The sequence below is a fragment of the Littorina saxatilis genome, linkage group LG14 (genome assembly GCF_037325665.1).
Source record: "Littorina saxatilis isolate snail1 linkage group LG14, US_GU_Lsax_2.0, whole genome shotgun sequence".
Lineage (NCBI taxonomy): Eukaryota > Metazoa > Mollusca > Gastropoda > Littorinimorpha > Littorinidae > Littorina > Littorina saxatilis.
This window is the reverse complement of record NC_090258.1, coordinates 20,810,891-20,835,177: the sequence shown is the minus strand read 5'-3', so window position 1 is coordinate 20,835,177 and position 24,287 is coordinate 20,810,891. Positions and strand designations below refer to the sequence as shown.

At 44.3% G+C, this 24,287-nt stretch overlaps 1 protein-coding gene across 4 annotated transcripts in view; it reads left to right on the top strand.

The window, feature by feature from the left end:
* LOC138947331 (signal transducer and activator of transcription 5B-like) overlaps window positions 1–24,287 on the top strand; it is a 115,584-nt gene that overhangs the window by 73,270 nt on the left and 18,027 nt on the right. For all 4 annotated transcript variants that reach the window (XR_011449620.1, XM_070318780.1, XM_070318779.1 and 1 more), the window contains exons 18-20: window positions 49–191; window positions 4,231–4,386; window positions 8,992–9,055. Coding sequence is in view for 3 of the 4 variants with exons in the window: in XM_070318780.1 (XP_070174881.1) it covers window positions 49–191; window positions 4,231–4,386; window positions 8,992–9,055 (363 nt within the window). In the remaining variant the exon portion in view is untranslated. The remainder of the gene's footprint in view (window positions 1–48; window positions 192–4,230; window positions 4,387–8,991; window positions 9,056–24,287) is intronic.

Below are 24,287 nucleotides of genomic sequence, written 5' to 3'. Positions count from 1 at the left end.
AACAAAACTTACATAATGGACCACATCATTATACCAAATATTTTGCAGATCCATCATTGGCTTCATCAGCAAGACAAAGGCTCAGGAATGCCTGAACCGTGTCGAAAACGGGACATTCCTGCTTCGTTTTAGCGACTCCGAGTGTGGCGGTATCACCATTGCCTGGATTGCGGAGAGCTTGACCAAACCAGGTAGGTTGTGTTTTGCGTGTGTGTGTGTGTGCATGCGTACATGCATATGTGTGTGTGTGTGTGTGTGTGTGTGTGTGTGTGTGCATGCGTACATGCATATGTGTGTGTGTGTGTGTGTGCACAGATTTAGAAATCAGTGAATGATTCACAGTATCCTGTGCAACCAAACCTTATATTGGGATTTCTTAATTAATTTATTATTAATTTAGTCTCATTATTATTTGTGACCCTCCACCACGAAATGAGTCGCATGTCACCTCGCGCGGTTCTGCGCTAGGCTTAATGTAAGTCCGGGGAGTGTCTGGTAACAGTGTGTGGGTCACCTTAGTCACAGGCTTATAACTCAAACAGTGTTCGCTCTTTTCTAAAACGGTTTCCACCACTGGATAGAGCATAAAAAACTCTTTTTAAAAATGTAAAAATATGAAAATCATGCAAAGGTGACATGCGACTCATTCCATGGTGGAGGGTCACATTTGTGTGACCAACTTCCAGTACAATGAGTCAGGGTATGACCATTCCCGTTTTTGGTCGACATATTTGTGTGACAGGCAAGTTTAATTTACCTATAAAAACTAAATGAATTAACTTTCTTTTATGCAGTTCAGGGCTTACACTGTTTCTTGGATGCAATTGAAGATGAGTTTTACTCATCTAGTGAGAAAACGAAAAAAAGTTTAAGAAAAATGGTTAAAATTAAGGGACTAGCAGCAAAGAAGAACCCACATATTGTGTCGGTGAAATTTATCATATGGAACTCTTTTTTTCATGTAAAAGGATTTAAATTATTTGGAAATATATTGAGGACTAGAGGAATACCCGGCTTTGCCGGGTGAATCGCGAGACAGAGTATGCAGCGTGGCGGTTCGCCGGCTTAGAGCACGTGTTGAAAATTTTCATCCACCAGTTTGTGCCCGGGGTCCACCTGAATATGCCCACCAAATTTGATGCAGAATATTACGATGGGAGGGGTCAGTACCGTATTTGACGGATTACAAGACGCAACGTTTTATAAGCCGCACCCCTGACTTTTAACAAAAAAATTGGGACGAGCCACGTATAGGCCGCGTCACTATATTAGCCGCCGTCGAAAAAAATATAATCAGATCGTGTCAATCAATAAAAACAACCAGGCAAACGAAAGTACGGTATTTGGCGAAATCGGCTCCGAGAATAAACAAGTGAAACAAAGAAGAAAAGTGAAAAAGTTTGAAGAAAAATATCACACACACAATTTTTAACCAACACACACATGTAGTCCCGCCCAGAATAAGCTTTTTTGGGATGATTTACGACTTTTGCGCACATTTCGAGGTTGGTTGCGTTTCTTTTGGAACAGGCTGTATAGATAGATGACAGTGGATTTTTCGCCTGGCTATAAGTAGATTCGAACTTTGCACTTTTACAGTGAGGACAACGGGTGCAAGGAAAGCATTCTGGACAGTGACCTTCTAAAAATAGTAACGCAGACCTGTTTACACTACACATTGAGCGTAGTAAACTACGATTTTGGTCCCCAAACTACGCAACTACGCATGCTTGTCTTATACTACGCAAACGTTTCGTTTCGACTGCACATTTTGACATTTTGAATCATTTTGAATACGCAAAAACGCGAGCGAGTTCTGATCCATAATTTGTACTAACCGGTTGTGTACTGCGTGCAAAACATGCCCGGCGCCCGCGAGAGTAGCGTAGTCAGTTGGTCTTGCTGCTGTTATTACAACTATCGCAGGCGTTTCAGCACATACTTTTCTGAACGCGGTCACTTCGTAGCTCATTCTTTCTGGAGGGAAAAAAATGGCTACAGCGACGAACACGGATTCAGAAGACTTTGGCGATCAACCGCCACGGAGCAAAAAAAAGAAGCTTGGTCAAACTCCCAGCAAGGCTTTTCTGCCAAAGTACTATGAGGAGCATCCATGCCTAGTTTCGTGGAGAAAAGGGAAGCATTTTGCCCACTGCACTGTGTGCAACACGGCTTTTTCAGAGAAGCACAGTGGGCTTTACGACCGTGTAACCGCCACAAGAAAAGCACTTCTCATGAGGAATTCGAGAAATCTCGACCAAAGCAGAGGAAAAATTGGACTGTTTTGTGAAGAAACCCGTGCCAGGGAAAAAAGACCAAGACAAGCTCACTTTTGAGAGATCGGTAACCAGAGCAGAGGCAATGACCTGCCATATTTAATATGATATTATTATTATTGCCGACGCAAACCTGTTCTGTTTATATGCAAATTTGCCTTCATGTTGATACACATACTCCCAGTCCCTACTTTTTGTGACTTGATGTTCTCAGATTGTCACAGGTCTTGAATAGGGGGTCCCACTGTATATGAACTGCATACCCCTCAACATAGCTTTTTTTTAACAAATGCATGGGTGAAACTTTTCCGCCTTAGGGCGGAAATCCGCCAAATGAAATTGGTCAAATAAAGAATTCCTTATTTTGAAAATCTGTTAAAAAAAAAATCGCCGGCGATCCGATCTGTATTTTCTCTAACACAGTGACCGGACATCGCTGAATCTTTGTTTCCCTGAGCGCGCGAATTATCGGACTACAGCTTGGCATTTGTTATCATTGTTTACTGTGCAAATTTGTGTGTTTGAGATACCAGGAAAGGCCTACTTTTACCCTTAAAAAGCCTGATTTTTCGTTTTCTTCCGGGGGGCTTCGCCCCCCTGGGCCCCCTAAGAGGGCGTTGCCCCTGCACCCCACCAGGGCGTGGGCGGCCCCTGGACCCCGGCCTCATTTTCCTTATTTTTAATTCTGATCAGTTTCACCCATGCAAATGTTCCAAACTAGTTAATAATTTTTTTTCTTATCAAATAAACTTAATGCTTGGCTTGTATTTTTGTGGGGGCTTTGTTTGTATTTGTATGAGGAGTATTGTTCACATTGTAATAGTTTTGTTTGGAGTGTTGAGTGTTTGTTTTAGTACGGTATAAGTAACTGTTCTGTTTTGCGGTTTGGGTTGATCAAATTGAAATACTACACATTCACCTGCCAAACTACACATTTGCCTTATTTTCACACCCAAAACTACACATGGTACATTTCAGGGGTAGGCAGGTCTGGTAACGGGAATATCTGAAGCTGCTTGTCATACCGTAGCATTCTGATCAGTCATCGCTCAACGGCTATCGCCAGTTATCTCAGATAATGAGCCGTACTCATTTTGACCTGAGTTGAGGATGATACCGTAGCTGTGATCGGAAGATCAAACTTCAGATTTTGAAGAAGCTCTTTCTCATTCAGTATTCTTGCAAATACCATACGGGATTGACGCCACACGAAGGAAGGGAGATAAACGCGCAAAACACTGGAGAAGATAAGGAAGAGTTACTGGGAATGGATCTACTGGATGTACAGAAAAACCAAAATCGGTTCACCGCGCCACCCTTAGAGCACGTGTTGAAAATTTTCATCGACCAGGTTGTGTCCGGGGTCTCCCTGAATATGCCCACCAAATTTGAAGCAGATCCATCGAGAACTTTGGCCGTGCATCGCGAACACACACACACACACACACACACAAGCCGTATATATAGATAGATAGATAGATAGATAGATAGATAGATAGATAGATAGATAGATAGATAGATAGATAGATAGATAGATAAGGTTTTTGTTTAGTATAACGTAAAAAATAAACATGAATATAAATGTATATGCTTGTTTGTTTGGTATGATATATATTTCTGAATATTTACATGCAGTGGTTGATTATGTTAATGTTCTTTTTATTTTTTGCAAAAATGTGTATAGCAGTCTCCATTAGAAATTTAAGATAATTATATTTGATTATGAATTTCAGTTGAGGAAATTAGCATGATGAACAAAAATAAAGAATTTAGATTTTTTTTTTTTTAAGTTCTGATTAATTTTATGAATTTGCTGATAATCACTCATTCGTTTATGCATTAATTCCCTCATTCATTTATTCATTATATCACTCATTCATTTATTCATTAATTCACTCATTCATTTATTCTAAATTTCACTCACAATTTCATTCACATATTTATTCCCAAACAGGTGAGCGAGAAGTGTGGAACCTTGCACCGTACATTGCCAAGGACTTCAGTGTGCGAGGGTTAGCCGATCGGATCCATGACTTGAAGAATCTGACTTTCCTGTACCCAGAAATCATCAAAGATGACGCCTTCCAGAAATACTACACCGCACAGCCGGGTATGTTCTCTAACCTTAAAGACGCAGTCCTTTTGTTATTAGGACAAAATATACATGTAATCTGGCATGGGAATTGTCCGCCGAAAGGCAAATTTCCGCCGATTTTTTGTTGTTGTTCCGATGAAAAAGCAAAAGTGTCTGCCGAAAAAATAAATTGTGGAGGCAAAAATGGTTCTTAAAACTGAATTTAATGGCAAACTTGGAGTTCAGATGCCGCTTTGCGTCGTCGACTTTGCTATTACTTCAAAATGTTCAGCCTTTTTTACTTTTATCAATTCCCATGCCTGGTAATATGTTTGCTTCTGATGACAGGGTCAAAAAAATTAGCAAGAAAATGTTTTCTCTTCCCTGCTAGACTCAGACTCACAGCAGCAGTAAATAACGCCCTGTAGCTAAATTTTACAACAAATTAAAGGTAGTTTTAGCGGTGTTTGTGCATGGACAAAAAGTCCATCAAAATGGGGAGGAAAAAAAAATCCCGAATGAAGTACTGTATTTGACGGATTACAAGACGGATTTATAAGCCGCACCCCAGACTTTAAAAAAAAAAAATGGGACAAGCCACGTATAGGCTGCGTCTCTCTATTAGCCGCCGTCGAAAAAAATATAATCAGATCGTGTCAATCAATCAAAACAACCAGGCAAACGAAAGTACGGTATTTGGTGAAATCGGCTCCGAGAATAAACAAGTGAAACAAAGAAGAAAAGTGAAAAAGTTTGAAGAAAAATATCACACACACAATTTGTAACCAACACACACATGTAGTCCCACCCGGAATAAGCTTTTTTGGGATGATTTACGACTTTTGCGCACATTTCGAGCAGACGAAAACACAACATGGCGGCTCTCGCTCCTCCAACTATCGCGAGACACAAAAAAACGAAATCTCACGCGCACAAGATCCTGATACATCCGGTGTTTCTCTGTACGCTATCTTGTCATGACGACTTGTTGACAAACAAAGATTCGCGAAAGAAAGAGAAAAGCGCCGAGTCTTGAGAGAGAGCTAATAAAGTACCGGTAATTGCTAATCGAGCGATATGAAAATCCGCGGCGACTTCCATTAGGTGAATGCTATTCAAGTTTAGGTAACGTTTTAGCCGCATCTTTACCCCCCGCGGGTTAGGGGGAAGAATTTACCCGATGCTCCCCAGCATGTCGTAAGAGGCGACTAACGGATTCTGTTTCTCCTTTTACCCTTGTTCAGTGTTTCTTGTATAGAATATAGTCAATTTTTGTAAAGATTTTAGTCAAACAATTTTTGATTAGTGCTTTTGTGAACAAGAAACAATTGACAAGTGGCTCTATCCCATCTCCCCCCTTTCCCCGTCGCGATATAACCTTCGTGGTTGAAAACGACGTTAAACACCAAATACAGAAATACAGAAAGTACAGCCGCATCTTTTTATAAGCCGCAATGCGATTTTTTTTTTTTAAAGTCGCGGCTTGTAGTCCGTCAAATACGGTACTGCTTTTGCGCCTACAGTGGAACCCCCCCTTTTTAAACCTTAAAAAATCTGAGAAAACAAGGTCTTTAAAAGGAGGGAGTCTTAAAATGGAGGTAAATTTACAGAAGTTATGAACAGAAGATCTGAAAAAACAGGGTCTTAAAAGGGAGGAAGTCTTAATTTGGGGGTCTTAAAAGGGGGGTTCCAGTGTTTTTTCGCAGACATTTACTTTTAGCCATGGCGAAGACTCACAAGGACTTCCCCATGCACAAAAAGACTCACAAGGACTTCCCCATGCACAAAAAGACTCACAAGGACTTCCCCATGCACAAAAAGACTCACAAGGACTTCCCCATGCACAAAAAGACTCACAAGGACTTCCCCATGCACAAAAAGACTCACAAGGACTTCCCCATGCACAAAAAGACTCACAAGGACTTCCCCATGCACAAAAAGACTCACAAGGACTTCCCCATGCACAAAAATACTCACAAGGACTTCCCCATGCACAAAAAGACTCACAAGGACTTCCCCATGCACAAAAAGACTCACAAGGACTTCCCCATGCACAAAAAGACTCACAAGGACTTCCCCATGCACAAAAATGACTGCAGGAGCAGCACTGTTGGTCGTGCCATTTAGTGCATGTGATTAGAAAGAGCTTGCTTATATTTTTTAAGTAAGTTTATATTCATTAAAAGTACGCCTGGAAAGTAACGTAGATGATGGTTGTGGTAGTATTTATTGCTCTCAGAACTAGGAGTAACAAGTAATTGACATAAATTGATGTGCCCAAGTTAGCGCAGGACCCGACCATAACTGAGGTTATAAAAGTTAAACCTTTACATCTTTGTGTATTAGCTAACAGGGACAACGAAGAAATGAAATGGTCGTTTCTTATTGACATTGAGGGTATAGTGAAAGTCTACTGACTCAAGTATTTGTTATGTGAGTATCGCCCTTCCTTTAACTCATTGTCTCCCAGGTACGGATATATCCGTACCCACTCATATGGCTCTATCTGACCAGGTACGGATATATCCGCTCAGACTGTTAGCTTCAGTCGCTTCCTGTAACGTCCAACTAACGCCTGCATTCCAGCGTGTTGATACACAGTTACTACACAGTTACTACAATTCTGAATGGCCTGCTGCAGCACAGCTGGTCTCGGCTAAAAAAAAAACTTGGTCAACATCCGTGGGGTAGAAAGTGTTAACAGACAGTACAGAGAAGCTTGGTGACTATGAAAACATGCAACAGGTTTTCCTCTGTTATTCATGTGCATCCTGCTTTTACCATTATTTGCTCAGACTCTGGAATACTTGTAAACTACAGGTACAGTTGAACCCCCTATTTGAGAACCCTAATATAAGACTTCCTCCCTTTAAGACTTTGTTTTCTCAGACTTTCTGTTCATAACCTCTATAAAATTACCCCCATTTTAAGATTTGGTTTTCTCAGACTTTCTGTTCATAACCTCTATAAAATTACCCCCATTTTAAGATTTGGTTTTCTCAGACTTTCTGTTCATAACCTCTATAAAACAAGAGGCGAAAGCCTTCAAGGCTCACGTAAGAAATCGACAAACAGTAACACAAACTCAATCACTCCGTCACACATACACACACACAGTAAGCATAGGTGACACGGTACAAGAGTGGGAGACACTAGAATCTAGATCTAGATCTGTCTGTCTGTAGCCTACTTACGGGGACACGACTGCCAGATGGCCAGATCAACACTGCGCTTTCGACAGCGCTTCCTCGCGCAGACATTGGAAACACGCTGTGCAGATAAACCTGTAGGAAATCTCCTTTGGTATCTTCTTTATCTATTTTTCTGGAGCTACGAAACCGAACAATGTGAAATCATGAGTCGTCTTCTCCAAATCGGCGAACTGCCGCTCGGTGATAACTGTATCTATATCAATCAATCAATCAATGAGTCTTATATCGCGCATATTCCGTGGGTACAGTTCTAGGCGCTCTGCAGTGATGCCGTGTGAGATGAAATTTTATACGGCCAGTAGATTGCAGCCATTTCGGCGCATATTTACCTTTCACGGCTTATTATTCCAAGTCACACGGGTATAGGTAGACAATTATTAACTGTGCGTAAGCAATTTTGCCAGGAAAGACCCTTTTGTCAATCGTGGGATCTTTAATGTGCACACCACAATCCTTCACGCGATCTGACCTAACCTTGACCCCTGACCTGGTCTACATACCACACACGACACAAACCCGTCAGCTGTTTTTACCCCCCCAAAACCCCCCACCACCCGTTTTCTTTGGATACAGCCCTTAACTATACATACGTGCCGACGAAATGTTGATCACTGCTTCAATACTTTGAAGCTGTTGCTTGAATAATAACCAGGTAAAATTAGTATTTCGGTGTTCAGTCAAATGTTAAAGTTTCTACCACAGACATACATACAGACAGACAAAAGTTAGCATTGCATAGGCTACACTTACGTGAGCCAATTACCCCCATTTTAAGACTTTGTTTTCTCAGACTTTCTGTTCATAACCTCTATAAAATTACCCCCATTTTAAGACCTGATTTTCTCAGATTTTAGGAGGTCTTAAACGGGGGGTTCCACTGTACTGTATGTATAATTCAAAAGAACGCAAGTACAACAAAGTCGGATCTGTGAATTAACAGTGGGCTTTGCATGTTCAGTTTGCACAAGGTATTGAAATGCACACGTGAATGAATTTGTAAAACACAAATGCAAGTCTGTTAACAGACAGCAGCAAACACATGTTGTAGGGTCACTCAGTGATGGCCCTATTATTTGTTTAGACCGGTACGCAAACTTTTATGATGCAAACAGCCCCCAAAAAACAGAAGGCTGGTCATTTGAACCAGTAAGAGTCCAACTCAGAGTATGGTACTGGTTTTGTTGTTTTACCAGTGAAAAAAAACGGTAGTTCTAAAAATCAACCGGTAGGTCATACCGGCAGCCAATTTTGTTTCGATATTTTCTCATTTCAACTGGTAAAATACTGGTAATTCCCAGTTAATGCCAATACTGGTCACCGCTAGGTTGTGCATTTATTGGTATCACTATCAGCTATCATTAACATCTGATTTGTGGAGAATGTTGTAACAACCTGTTTTGAATGGAGTTGTCGTGTGTGCCATGTGCAGAATCGGACACAAGCAGTAAGAACGGCTATATTGCAACACACCTGGTGCAAGTCATAGGTGCTGGGTGAGTTATGCATGTTGTTGTTGTTGTTAGTGGTGGTGTTGTTGTTGTTGACGTTTTGTTGTTGTTGGTAGTCGTGTTGTTTTTGTTGGTGGTTGTGTTGTTGTTGGTGGTGGTGGTGGTTGTGTTGTTGTTGTTGTTGTGGAAGGTAATGTTGTTATGAACATTAATTTTTGTCTCTTAGTGTGTCACTTCACTCAGAGAGTGTGTGTGCATGTGTGGAGAAAAGCGACTACATGAATATTTTTTTTGTCTTTTCTCCATATGCAATTTTCTTCTTAAAGTTTATAGAGTGAGGAAGAAGAGAAAGTGTAGAGAGCAGAATATATTATCTAGGTTAGTATCGAAACGGTGTGGAATTAAGATTCACACTCTAAAATCATATTTGTTCTTTCCCCTAGTAAATTGTTCGGAGATAAGGATGATATAGTACTTTTCTATTGTTCTCTTGCGGTAGAATTAATTGGTTAATTGGTTTTGACACGATGGCGCCGGCTTGACTGACGGGATATGAACCCTAGGTCACTAAATCGCTACGGCTTAATTTTGAGCACGTGGACCGCCCGCGAAAGCATTGTTTTTCGACATCCAACTCTCACCTTTCCCCCCCCCAACCCTCCTTTCCAGCTTGACTTGATTCTTTACTTCCATGTTGAATAATACTTGGTACACACAGACGAACACACACGCACACACTCTCTCTCTCTCTCTCTTTCTCTCTCTCTCTCTCTCTCTCTCTCTCTCTCTCTCTCTCTCTCTCTCTCTCTCTCTCTCTCTCTCTCTCTCTCTCTCTCTCTCTCTCTCTCTCTCTCTCTCTCTTTCGTCTTTTATGTAGCTTTTACATGTATATCATTCTTTCTTTTACCCATGTATTCAATATAAACATGTAGTCTGTATTCATTTGTTTAGTAGAATGTAGATTTTATGTTTATCATCTACATATGAGAAGCCTGTTGAATATACACTGTGTTTGACTGTGGTTAACTTGTAACTGCATACATTTTTGGTGTGACATGACTATTTTGCGAGATAATAGTCAGAGGTTTTGCACTTTGTTCACAGTGTTGATAACCAATGAGTGTTTGGTATCAAATGATGCGTCGTAGAATCTCCATTTTATTGATGTATATCTTTATAGCGTTTTTGATGTAGTTTTCTTAGTACAGGAGTTTTTGTGTATGTTTGAGGGGTTTTAACTGTAGCTTGTAGGGAGACTGATACCAGCCTCGAAACTCTCCCCCCTCCCTCCCCATTTTGTTATGTGATCCCAGTGCGACGTTTTCATTGGTTCCTTAGCTGTGACGTCAGGGACAGTCATGGAAGGTATATAAGCTGTTAGTTTTCAAGGTTCGGGGGAGTCTTGGCAACCAACCTGGCTTAAGTGTCTAAATGGTATACCGGACTTCCCACTTAGAGTTACAGCATTGCTTCTGTGCCTGTGGAAAAGGTTGTGGGAGGCAACCTTAGTACCGAACGGTTGTGGGATGTTCCCAACCTAGTACAAAGTATTTGTTGTTATCTCTAAAACTGTCCTCCGGAGTTTTGGCAACCAACCTGGCTTAAGTGTCTAAATGGTATACCGGACTCCGCCCTGTGGACTGAACTGACAGGGTTAACAAAAAACGTTCCGCAGTCCCAGGTTACCACACGGCGAGTAAAGTGGCGTCGCTTTACTCTTTTACTTTATTTTTACTCAGGCCCCGAACCTCTGCCCAAATTTTCAGCCATTTTAGGACATAGGATATTGCTTTCAGTAGCGTATTTTGCTAAGGGTACCTACGGGTCATGCCCAAATTTTCAGCCATTTTAGGACTTAAAATATTTTTCGAGTAGTAGGAAAATTACAGGAATAGAGTGAACCAATGTACAGATATATTTTCTGAAAAGAACTACGCCTTGTATTGAGTTGTTTTTATGATTTGTTTTGATGCAATACAATTTTGAACTTTACCTGCCTCTTCTTGAGTTTATATTCTGTGTGTCTGTTTGTCCTGTCGTGTGATTGCCATCCTGACAAATGACCTTCAAACACGAATAACATCTAAGACACAGACACAGACAGTTAGAGTTAATGTGAAGCTAAGACCGCTCGGCTTTACAAATGGTGTCAGAAGTGGGATAAAGATTGGTTCATTGTAGGTTTTGGTAGCTTTTTATTTATTTTTACTTAGAAAGAGAAGATCCCTTCCCATCCCTTTGTTTTTATTTTATTTTTCTCGGTCACTCAGCCAGTGACTGTTTATTTTTCTGGACTGCTGCGAAGCAAGATGTCTGACCTTGGTTCACAAGAAGACCTGCGGGCGTCAGGCGGTACTGACGACAAGGGTCGTCGCCTGCCTCCGTTGGACAGCGGGATCGAACTGACTGGCAGGGCTGTACCACAACAGACGCTTGCCTCGGCGAAGGATGACCGTCACAGCAGGGCGTTCGACCAGACTCGCAGAGACGAGGAGATCGCTTGGGGCAGCAGAACGGGACTCCTCGCCGATGACTGGGTGGAGGCCGAGACGCTTCTCGCCGGAGCTACTGGGCAAGGATCGCCGATGAGAGAACAGGGTGGCCAACTCCCTGGTTACCCATTCTCTCGACGAGGGGACAGCTCGTCGCATCACTTCGCTTTACCGACGGGACAACTGGACAGACTACACATCTCATCGACGGATGGAGAGGATCGTCCCTCTCATCGTCTCCTTTCGCCAATACGGGCGCGGGGAAGCGAGCTCCTTGACTATGATTCTCCTCAACGCCAGGGGGAGTCACTTCATCGTTTCGCTTCGCCCACAGGACGGGAGACTAGGAGCACAGGCCCTGATCGCCCTCACAAAGACGTTTCTTCACATCATTGGGCTTCGCCGACACGTCATTACATCGATCGACCAACGAGGGATTGGGGTGGCCAGAATCTTGGCTACCCACATCATCTGCGGGAGACAGCTCCGGTGGAGCGAGGCACCAACAGAAAACCACCTAACTTCGACGGAAAGTCAAGCTTCGGGGACTTCCGGGTCCAATTTGAGATCGTGGCAAAAATGAACGGTTGGTCGCAAGGAAGATGTGCGATGGAGATGGCTGCATCTCTCAGGGACCAAGCCGTTTCCGTGTTGACGCTACTTGACCCTGACATGAGGGGAGACTACAGAGCTCTGGTCGACGCACTTGAATCAAGATTTGAACCACGTCATCAGACAGAGATGCATAGAGCGTCGCTCCGCAACAGAACCCGCAAAAGAGGCGAGTCCCTGTCGGCGTTGGCCCTGGACCTGAAGGGGATGACCAGGAGAGCTTACCCCACTGCCAGAGGCGAGCTCTGGGAACAGTTGACTGTGACAAGCTTTCTGGATAGCTTGGCCGACGGCGACATGGAGTGGGCCGTTCTTCAAGGAAGGCCGACTACGGTAGAAGAGGCGGTCACTCTGGCGACTCAGTTTGAGTCATTCAAGAAAGCTCGGTCCAGACGGCGAGCAAAAGACGAACCAGAGCTCTATCTTGTACAAGAGAAGACAAACGCCAAGGATAATACTACGAAAGACAAAGACAACAGACGCAAATGCTATTTCTGTAACAGCCCTCTGCACCTGATCGAGAATTGTGCCGAACGGATCGAAGGACTGAGGAGAACACAACCGCAGGCACAGGGACGTAACCGGAAGTCGGGAAACGAGCAGTAGTCGACACCGGAGGTCACGTGTCGGCTGGAGAAGAAGAAGAAGACGAACGACCTGACACTGAAACATTCGACCAAAAGGAGAAGGGCGGACCATATGTAGCAGTAGAAATAGGACAAGACAAGTTAATTGCACTAATAGATACGGGGGCCTCGATATCCATCATGCATCCAGACGTCTATGACCGGCTACCAGAGAACAACAAGCCAAGTCTTCGACCAGTCCAACTGCACCTGACTGTAGCAAACGGGCAACTGGTCTCAGTGAAGGGTCAAGCTGACTTCAAAATTAAAGTCGCAGGGAGCCACATCGTCATCCACAGGTTCATGGTGGCTCCAATGAACGTACAATTGATCATCGGGTATGACTTCCTCACCCGCTTCAACTGTATCCTCGACGCCAGGAAGAAAAACATCGAACTAGCAATCGATACGACGGATGACGAGTGGGACCAATATCGTGATGCAGTCTGCAAAATCCAAGCAGCCGAAGACGTAATGGTGCCGGCGGGGACAGAAATGATCGTGGAGGGCGATTGTAAGACAGACCCGAGCGACGAACCTTTGATTCTGGAGGCCGACAGAGGCCTGGCTTTTCGCCAGGGACTGCTGATTGCCAGGTCGCTGGTGCCATGGGGAGAACGCGTTCCAATCCGCGTTGCCAACCTTTCTCACGAAGACCAGCTGTTGAGGAAGGGCACGACGCTTGGGGTGTGCGAGACGGCCCTGAACGTGATGGAACCAATCAACAACGGCAGCCCTGTACCTGCATATTTGCGGAGTGTATCCGTCCAGCCTCCCTCGAGTGACGTTACAGATCTGTCGCCAGCACTACAAACGTTATTCAAAGACAGCACGGGGGAGATAAATGCGGAGCAAGAAGCGAAACTACTGCGGTTTTTGCAGGACAACACGAAAGCCTTCGTTGAGAATAAAGAAGATTTAGGGAGGACAGGCCTTGTTAGACATCGGATCTTCACGGGCGAGGCTGCACCAATCAAACAGGCACCCCGTCGATTCCCGCGGGCCAAGAAAGCTGCCGCAGAAGAAGAGATCAAGAGAATGCTGAGACTGGGAGTCATCGAACCGTCTTGCAGCCCTTGGGCATCACCTGTGGTCCTGGTTGGAAAGAAGGACGGTTCCCTGCGGTTTTGCATAGATTACAGACGTCTCAACGCAGTCACGAGAAAAGACTCTTTTCCGTTGCCGCGGATCGACGATACCCTGGACGCTCTTGAAGGTTCCTGTTGGTTCTCTACTCTCGATCTGGCAAGCGGCTACTGGCAGGTGGAGATGGATCCGGAGAACTCAGAGAAGACGGCCTTCGTCACCCATGGAGGGCTGTGGCAGTTCACCGTGCTTCCCATGGGTTTGTCGAATTCTGGAGCCACATTCCAGCGGTTAATGGAAATGGTTTTCAAGGGCTTGGACCAAGTAGCTGTGCTCATCTACTTAGACGATCTGATAGTCCATGCTCGAGACTTCCAAGGTCACTTGGACAACCTGCAGAAGGTCCTCAACCGACTACAAGACGTTGGGCTAAAGCTGTCGCCGAAAAAATGTCGTCTCTTCAGGAAGGAGGTCGAATTTTTGGGGCATGTTGTCTCCAACGAAGGCGTGAAGACGGATCTGAAAAAAACAGAAGCCGTACAGAATTGGCCGACTCCTAAGACGGTGACAGACGTCAGAAGCTTCCTGGGGCTTTGCAGCTATTACCGAAGATTCGTCCGCGGTTTTGCTGACATCGCGAGGCCTCTTCATCGACTGACAGAAAAGAAAGCTACTTTCCAGTGGACAGAAGAGTGTCAAACTGCGAAAGACACTCTGGTCCAAGCTTTAACTACGGCTCCGATACTGGCATACCCCAAAGAAGAAGGGCCTTTTGTCATCGACACAGACGCGTCAGGCGCAGCGATCGGCGCTGTCCTATCACAGGTCCAAGACGGCGAAGAAAAAGTGATCTTGTTCTATAGCCGAGGGCTATCGGCACAGGAAAAGAATTACTGCGTAACAAGACGGGAGCTGTTGGCGGTGGTGGACTCAGTAAAACACTGTCACCATTTTCTGTACGGGGCGCATTTCAAAGTTAGGACAGATCATGGCGCTTTGAGATGGCTGTTGTCGTTCAAGAACCCAGAGGGACAGCTTGCCCGATGGCTAGAGCTGCTGGGCACCTATGACTTCAACATTGAACACAGACCAGGCAAGAAGCACACCAACGCAGATGCCCTGTCTCGACGCCCGTGTCACCAGGAAGACTGCAACCATTGCGAGAGAAAGGAAAAGCAGGAAGAACAGACGGCATTTCTGCGGGCAGTGCATGACGTCAGACAACCTTCAGGCAACAGAAAAGGGGCACGTGACCAACAGCGGGAGAAGCCTGCAGACCGAAATGATTGCTGGCTACAGACCGTGACGGAAGCTGAGCTCTGCGGAATGCAGGATGAAGACGAAGTTATGAAAACGGTCAAAACCTGGAAGATGGCCGGCCGACGACCACCATGGGCCGCTGTGAAGAACCAGGCGGCCGAGATGCGCATCTACTGGACGCAGTGGGCGCGACTCGACATAAAAGACGGGTTGCTGGTACGATGGCTGCCGTCAGAGTCACATCCAGTTCGTCAGTATCAAGTGTTAGCGCCACACGAAATCAGACGCAAGGTCTTCGATCAGCTTCATCATACCAGACTGGGAGGACATCAGGGAATCAAGAGGACAGCTGCCCTCGTTCAGCATCGCTTCTGGTGGCCACAACAAAAAAACGACATTGAAAGGTGGTGCCAAGTTTGCGAACAATGCCAGTTTCGAAAGCAAAGAAGTGGACCAGCCAGAACCCCTCTTCAACAAGACATTGCAGCTGAACCTTTTGGTCGCATTGCCATGGACATCCTCAGCTTCCCAACGACTACGGAGAACGGTAACACATGTGTGCTGGTGGTCAGTGATTACTTCACCAAGTGGAGTCAAGCTTATGCTCTGGCCGACCACCAGGCCTACACGGTAGCCGATGTCTTGGTCACGCGATTCTTCTTGATATTCGGCATACCTAGAGTCATCCACACCGACCAGGGGCCCGAATTCCAATCAGAACTGTTTCTGCGATTGTGCGACCTGCTGGAGGCGAAGAAAACGAGGACATCACCATATCGCCCACAGTCTGACGGTCAGGTTGAAAGACTCAACCGTACGCTGATAGACATGCTGTCAAAGTTTTGCGATGATCACAAGGAAGACTGGGACCATCACTTGCCTTACATTCTTTGCTCGTACAACTCCACGAGGCACGACAGTACAGGCTGCAGCCCGAACCTGCTGATGATGGGTCGTGAGATCACCCTGCCTATCGACCTCATGTACGGGACAGAGCCAGCCACTCCAACTCATCTTTGTCCTGTTGAGTATGTCGAATGGGTGAGACAAACGACGGCGGCCAGCTTCGACTTTGCCCGAGAACATCTTCAAAAAGCGGCAGAGAGGCAGAAAAGGAACTATGACAAAGGCGCAAGGGAGAGACTTTTTGAGAGAGGTCAATGGGTGCTCAGATTTTATCCCCCAAATCTGAACAAAAACAAACTGAACTCAAGATATGTCGGTCCCTACCTGGTGCTGGGCAAGACAAGTGAGGTCAACTATGAGATTCAGTCAAGCAAGGACGCCACATCTCTCGTCGTGCATGTTGACCACTTGAAGCCGTTCTACACAGAGAACCCGCCCATAAGCTGGATCTACAATGATGTGGAGAATCAAAAGGGGACCCAGACAGAGCCTGATGTGGGGATGGATCAGGAAATGACGAGTGTCGAGACAGACAACAGTCACAGAGAGATGCAGATGACAACAGGGGCGACAACGAAGCTACGGCGAACCAGCAGGACTCGTCGTCCGCCTGATAGACTGAGATTTGACCATTAGAGGAGATTGAGGGGTTCACGATGAGTCAACAGCGTCCGGCCGGAGCTGATGAAACATTTGGTTTTTTTCTTGTTGCAACAACTTACTACAGAAGAGTCATATACACTCTGCCATGGGTGTAGTCCTACAACCTGCGGGGGATTGGATTGGGAACCGTCTTGACCTGGTGTCACACTAGGTGGCACTGGCGGGTATGGTACGGAAGACCTACCAGAGGGCAGGCAAGGCAAGCATAACCGAAAGAGCGGTTTGAGCGGCGTGTGCTGGACCTATGCGGCCACATAGGTCGGGTGGGCTGATCAACTGGAGAGCTAAGTGCATCCAGCAGCGAGGGAGCCTGAGAGATGGACTTCTCAGAAGGGGACTTAGATTACAACGAGGGGTCCCGAAGACACGCATCGGTCACCAATCCATAAACTTATTGCAGAGACCGAGAGAGTTGTCAAAGAGAGGAACACAGAACCTCACATCATCTTAAAAATCAAACTCCGAATCTACGGCGGCACAACAACAACGCAACCTTTGATCCGGTGGAAACATGACGAGTAACCTCAGACGCCCGCCCTTTGAACTACGCCGCTGAACACCGCTGACAGATGGTCACCCTAGGGTTAGCGGCGCGTGGTGGCATCCCTTGCGTTGCTTAGTAAAGCAACTCAACACCGCGCTGACAAGCAAGACGGCGTGACGGTGGGACGCATCGTAGCATATTAATAAGTGGAACAATAAAAAGGGATGGGGGGATACCCTCTCCTCCATCCGTGTCTAGGATAGTCATTTTCTGAAATTCAGTCACTCGGGTTGGCACCGTGGAAGGCAAGAGATGGTTTTTTACCAATGCAAGTATTGTGACAAACATTTTATTAGGATGTCAAAAAGGAATCGGCATGAAAAAAACATTCACGAGAGAAGAGTGCGTATAAAGAAAGACAAGGTCGATTTATTCGACATCGATGCTGAACTACTGAGAGCAGATACAATCGCAAATAAAGTATTAGGGATCAGCGACGATAGTGACGAGGACGGGCCCCGTACACCGGCCTGTGACTTTGGGAGAGGAGCGCTGGTTGGAACTATTCGCCCAACCACATTGAGGACTTCTCCTATCCCCTCAACATCACGTGCTGAGGCTGAGGAGGACGTGTGGGAACACTATGATCAGCCAGTAGCGTCGGACCACACCATCGAAATTGTCACACTGTCATCGGCAGACGAAGATGATTGTCCAAGGACTGACGGGATAAACATTGCATCACCCGAGGAACAGGCGACTCTGCTGGCCGTCGACAGCGGACCCGTGGCGATCCATGACAAGGTGGAAGAACCAGCGGTGGACCTGCTACTGTCTAACGGCAATGACGATGGACCAGTGTGGCGACGTCCGGGCCCGATTGAAGAGTCCAGGTGGGAGGAACAGATAGACCCTCGACTAAGGTTTCTCGGAGCGCCTTCCCAATATTCCATCGAACACCCGGCCTACATTCTGCGTCGGGTACGGGAGGAGGCCAGGAAGATCACCCCTAAAATTCGGTATCCGACACGCTCGGCCAGTTTGGTCATTAAGGAGGAGCGTGCTATTATGCCGGATGGGGTGATATACGTTCTGCGTTCCACATGGGCGGCCGAACCATGGAACCCCATCACAGTTTCCAGAGGGGTCCAGACAGATGTGTGTGATCCTGCCCCACAGTCATGAGCCTGACGGAGGTAGCTGTCTGGCGCCGCGAGGACGCGCCAGTCGATGTTGATGTCGTTGCTGTGACGGAGGGAGCTGTCTGGCGCCGCGAGGACGCGCCAGCCGATGTCGACGCCGATGCTGTGACGAGATGACGTCAGAGCGACGTAACATCATCGTCGTCAACGCCGCATCCGTGATGTCGCCACAACTCCAACAACGATGAGGTCAACGATCGAAGGTTTTATTATTTCGAGCGCCAAAGACATTGCTTTAATCGATTTCAAGAGTCAATTAGGATTGTTTTCAAAAGAAGGAGAAAGACAGACGTTAGAGGAGTTACCGCGTTGTGTGTGTGCGATTCAAAGACTGCTACGATGGGGACGGACAACAGATGCGGTGTTCATGTACACTTACGACTGGTAAGAGTATACATTTTGTCTTTTTATTCTATAAAAGGTTTCTCGTACTTGCTGAAATGGCGAACATGAATACGTTTGAGAAATCTGGTTTTGTTGGTTGTTATCTCTTTTGAATGTTGCTGGGAATTTCGTTTACACATGTTTTTGATTTCAATGCTGAGTAACCATGGCGAAGTAAATCGGTGTGTGGTTGTTTTTTTTTAATGGAACAGAAGACTAGAGTGGAAAGTCTAACGTTCTTTTATAACAACTTTGTGTCACTATAACAGTTTTTTTTGTTTTCGTTGTTTTTACTGTAACCTGTAAAATACATCACTTATTTCATTGGGAAGGTCGCGAAGAAACAAATTATTTCGACGTTTTTTTTAACGTCCCTCCTTTTGTTGTCGGTGAAAGAAATTATAATCGCATAATTCTAATATTTTTTTGTAACAATATATTTTTTTCTTTTTCTGCTTGAAATTTATTATGATAATAGAACTGAGAAGCTGAGAGAGGTGTTTTTATTTGGTTTGGGCCAAATTCACTATTTTTGAGTTGGAATCCAATAAGAACGGACAGAGTTTGTTGGTTCGGCGTTACTAATGGTGTTTCTAACGCAAATCTTATCCTTCCGCTCGGTTTTTTTTACATTTGGTGTCAGAAGAAAAAGAAGGAGGATATTGGTGTTTTACTGGTTTTCTGTAAATATGATTTTTGCTTTGTGTAAAACGATGGTACTTATAGTGTTTGATGTATACTTAGCAGCAGGACTATATTTTTGCTTCTGCTTCAAGAAGTTTTAATACCCTCGGTCATTTTCAGTTTGAGGGCAAACTGTTTTTGTGGAGGGGGGCATTGTGGAGAAAAGCGACTACATGAATATTTTTTTGGTCTTTTCTCCATATGCAATTTTCTTCTTAAAGTTTATAGAGTGAGGAAGAAGAGAAAGTGTAGAGAGCAGAATATATTATCTAGGTTAGTATCGAAACGGTGTGGAATTAAGATTCACACTCTAAAATCATATTTGTTCTTTCCCCTAGTAAATTGTTCGGAGATAAGGATGATATAGTACTTTTCTATTGTTCTCTTGCGGTAGAATTAATTGGTTAATTGGTTTTGACACGATGGCGCCGGCTTGACTGACGGGATATGAACCCTAGGTCACTAAATCGCTACGGCTTAATTTTGAGCACGTGGACCGCCCGCGAAAGCATTGTTTTTCGACATCCAACTCTCACCTTTCCCCCCCCCAACCCTCCTTTCCAGCTTGACTTGATTCTTTACTTCCATGTTGAATAATACTTGGTACACACAGACGAACACACACGCACACACTCTCTCTCTCTCTCTCTTTCTTTCTCTCTCTCTCTCTCTCTCTCTCTCTCTCTCTCTCTCTCTCTCTCTCTCTCTCTCTCTCTCTCTCTCTCTCTCTCTCTCTCTCTCTCTCTCTCTTTCGTCTTTTATGTAGCTTTTACATGTATATCATTCTTTCTTTTACCCATGTATTCAATATAAACATGTAGTCTGTATTCATTTGTTTAGTAGAATGTAGATTTTATGTTTATCATCTACATATGAGAAGCCTGTTGAATATACACTGTGTTTGACTGTGGTTAACTTGTAACTGCATACATTTTTGGTGTGACATGACTATTTTGCGAGATAATAGTCAGAGGTTTTGCACTTTGTTCACAGTGTTGATAACCAATGAGTGTTTGGTATCAAATGATGCGTCGTAGAATCTCCATTTTATTGATGTATATCTTTATAGCGTTTTTGATGTAGTTTTCTTAGTACAGGAGTTTTTGTGTATGTTTGAGGGGTTTTAACTGTAGCTTGTAGGGAGACTGATACCAGCCTCGAAACTCTCCCCCCTCCCTCCCCATTTTGTTATGTGATCCCAGTGCGACGTTTTCATTGGTTCCTTAGCTGTGACGTCAGGGACAGTCATGGAAGGTATATAAGCTGTTAGTTTTCAAGGTTCGGGGGAGTCTTGGCAACCAACCTGGCTTAAGTGTCTAAATGGTATACCGGACTTCCCACTTAGAGTTACAGCATTGCTTCTGTGCCTGTGGAAAAGGTTGTGGGAGGCAACCTTAGTACCGAACGGTTGTGGGATGTTCCCAACCTAGTACAAAGTATTTGTTGTTATCTCTAAAACTGTCCTCCGGAGTTTTGGCAACCAACCTGGCTTAAGTGTCTAAATGGTATACCGGACTCCGCCCTGTGGACTGAACTGACAGGGTTAACAAAAAACGTTCCGCAGTCCCAGGTTACCACACGGCGAGTAAAGTGGCGTCGCTTTACTCTTTTACTTTATTTTTACTCAGGCCCCGAACCTCTGCCCAAATTTTCAGCCATTTTAGGACATAGGATATTGCTTTCAGTAGCGTATTTTGCTAAGGGTACCTACGGGTCATGCCCAAATTTTCAGCCATTTTAGGACTTAAAATATTTTTCGAGTAGTAGGAAAATTACAGGAATAGAGTGAACCAATGTACAGATATATTTTCTGAAAAGAACTACGCCTTGTATTGAGTTGTTTTTATGATTTGTTTTGATGCAATACAATTTTGAACTTTACCTGCCTCTTCTTGAGTTTATATTCTGTGTGTCTGTTTGTCCTGTCGTGTGATTGCCATCCTGACAAATGACCTTCAAACACGAATAACATCTAAGACACAGACACAGACAGTTAGAGTTAATGTGAAGCTAAGACCGCTCGGCTTTACACATGCGTGTGTGCATGCGTGCGTGCGTGCGCACGTGTCTGTGTGTACTTATGCAATGTTTGAGAGAAAAAAGTCTTGTGTGATGATCTCATTCATGATTGGTGATTTACTACCGCAATTCACTTAGCTGCAGGATTCTAGTCGTTGTCAATGAGAATGGTGGGGGGAGTAAGGTCATGGCCATAGGTTAATATTTGTGTTCTTTTTACATTTAGTCAAGTTTTGACTAAATGTTTTAACGTAGAGGGGGGAATCGAGACGAGGGTCGTGGTGTATGTGCGTGCGCGTGTGTGTGTGTGTCTGTCTGTGTGTGTGTGTAGAGCGATTAAGACTAAACTACTGGACCGATCTTTATGAAATTTGACATGAGAGTTCCTGGGTATGAAATCCCCAGACGTTTTTTTCATTTTTTCGATAAATGTCTTTTATGACGTCATATCCGGCTTTTCGTGAAAGTTGAGGCGGCAATGTCACGCTCTCATTTTTCAACCAAATTGGTTGAAATTTTGGTCAAGTAATCTTCGACAAAGCCCGGACTTCGGTATTGCATTTCAGCTTGGTGGCTTAAAAATTAATTAATGACTTTGGTCATTAAAAATCTGAAAATTGTAAAAAAAAAAATTTTTTTATAAAACGATCCAAATTTACGTTCATCTTATTCCCCATCATTTTCTGATTCCAAAAACATATACATATGTTATATTTGGATTAAAAACAAGCTCTGAAAATTAAAAATATAAAAATTATTATCAAAATTAAATTGTCCAAATCAATTTAAAAACACTTTCATCTTATTCCTTGTCGGTTCCTGATTCCAAAAACATATAGATATGATATGTTTGGATTAAAAACACGCTCAGAAAGTTAAAACGAAGAGTGGTACAGAAAAGCGTGCTATCCTTCTCAGCGCAAGTACTACCCCGCTCTTCTTGTCAATTTCACTGCCTTTGCCGTGCGCGGTGGACTGACGATGCTACCAGTATACGGTCTTGCTGCGTTGCATTGCGTTCAGTTTCATTCTGTGAGTTCGACAGCTACTTGACTAAATGTTGTATTTTCGCCTTACGCGACTTGTTGATATTTCTTTTCATGTTTCTGTTTGTTATTTTGCACTGCTGCTGTTATGTGGTTATTCTGTTACAAAGTTTTCTTCCGTGTCATGCATACCATCTGGTAATTCACGATAGGTCTCTATAAGCTGTTATGTTCAGGCATGGGAATGGTCCTCAGATCCGCTCATTTCTGAGGTTTAGAAATGAAATAACTTCTTCTTCTTCTTGGCGTTCGCAGAGGTTACACAATCAGTCCAGCACTGGTGATAAATGTTGTTGTTTTCTCCAACTCCTGTCGACTGCCGTATAGTTTGGAGAAATGAAATAACAGAAGGGGAAAAAAAATTCAGACGGAAAAAAAAGTCAAAATTGCAAGAGCTTTTTATATTACCCGGTATATCAACTATGCATCCCTGCATTGGCATTACCTAAGATTTTTCTTAAAGTTGCAGGTAAGATTCCTGCTAGTTATGAGAAAAAAGCTTGATTTTGTGCTAAAACTTCGATTTCGTTGATTTTGATTGTATACCTAAAAACTTTTTTTTTTTTTGGGGGGGGGGGGGGGGGGCATGCCCCCGCACCCTCCCGCACCCTCCTATATTTCAGATGTTTTTTCTCTCTCAGCCATTCCCATGCCTGATGTTGTTATTCCCTTTCAAAGTTTCCTTCCGTCTCATGCATATCATCTGGTATTCACAATTGATCCTTCCTAAATAAAAATTTTAAATAAAAAAATAAAAATCCCTGCGCTTAGAACTTTACCCACGGAATACGCGCGATATAAGCCTCATATTGATTGAATTGAAGGGTGTCTGTTTGATATCCGAGGTCATGGAAAGCAGTGTCTCTCTGGACTGGGTGGCCGAGTGGTAACGCACTTGCGCTCGGAAGCGAGAGGTTGCGAGTTCGACCCTGGGTCAGAGCGTTTGCAATTTTCTCCTCCCTTTCCTAACCTAGGTGGTGGGTTCAAGTGCTAGTCTTTCGGATGAGACGAAAAACCGAGGTCCCTTCGTGTACACTACATTGGGGTGTGCACGTTAAAGATCCCACGATTGACAAAGGGGTCTTTCCTGGCAAAATTGTATAGGCATAGCCATAGATAAAAATGTCCACCAAAATACCTGTGTGACTTGGAATAATAGGTCGTGAAAAGTAGGATATGCGCCGAAATGGCTGCGATCTGCTGGCCGATGTGAATGCGTGATGTATTGTGTAAAAAAATTCCATCTCACACGGCATAAATAAATCCCTGCGCCTTGAATATGTGCGCGATATAAATTGCATAAAAAAAAAATCCCTGCGCTTAGAACTGTACCCACGGAATACGCGCGATATAAGCCTCATATTGATTGATTGATTAAGTGTATTTTTCTTGTGTCTAAGCTCATAGAAAGTATATAACCAAGTTCCTTGACCTGCAGATCAAGAGTCAAAATAATGAGTTCCTGAAGTCTTTGACCTGAGTCGCAGCCTGGTGGTAAAGCTAAACAATTGTCATGAAGTTAATTTTCATGATTCATGCTTGCAGCAGACCCAGCACAGCACAGATCCACTTCTGGAATCTTAAGCTAAATGTGTCCCAAGACACACATTTTGTAGTCCTGGCATCCTGAAAGGCAGAGGCCCCAACCTACAGGTTTGCTTCCATACCAAAAACGCCTCCAGACACGGGAACTTGGGAGCAGAGGCAACAGCTCCGCTTGAACCTCAGAAACCAAATGTGCCTCCAGACACACAGATTCTTTAGACGGCCGAGGCTGTGGCCTCTAAGGTTCTCTTGTACCAAACCGCCTCCT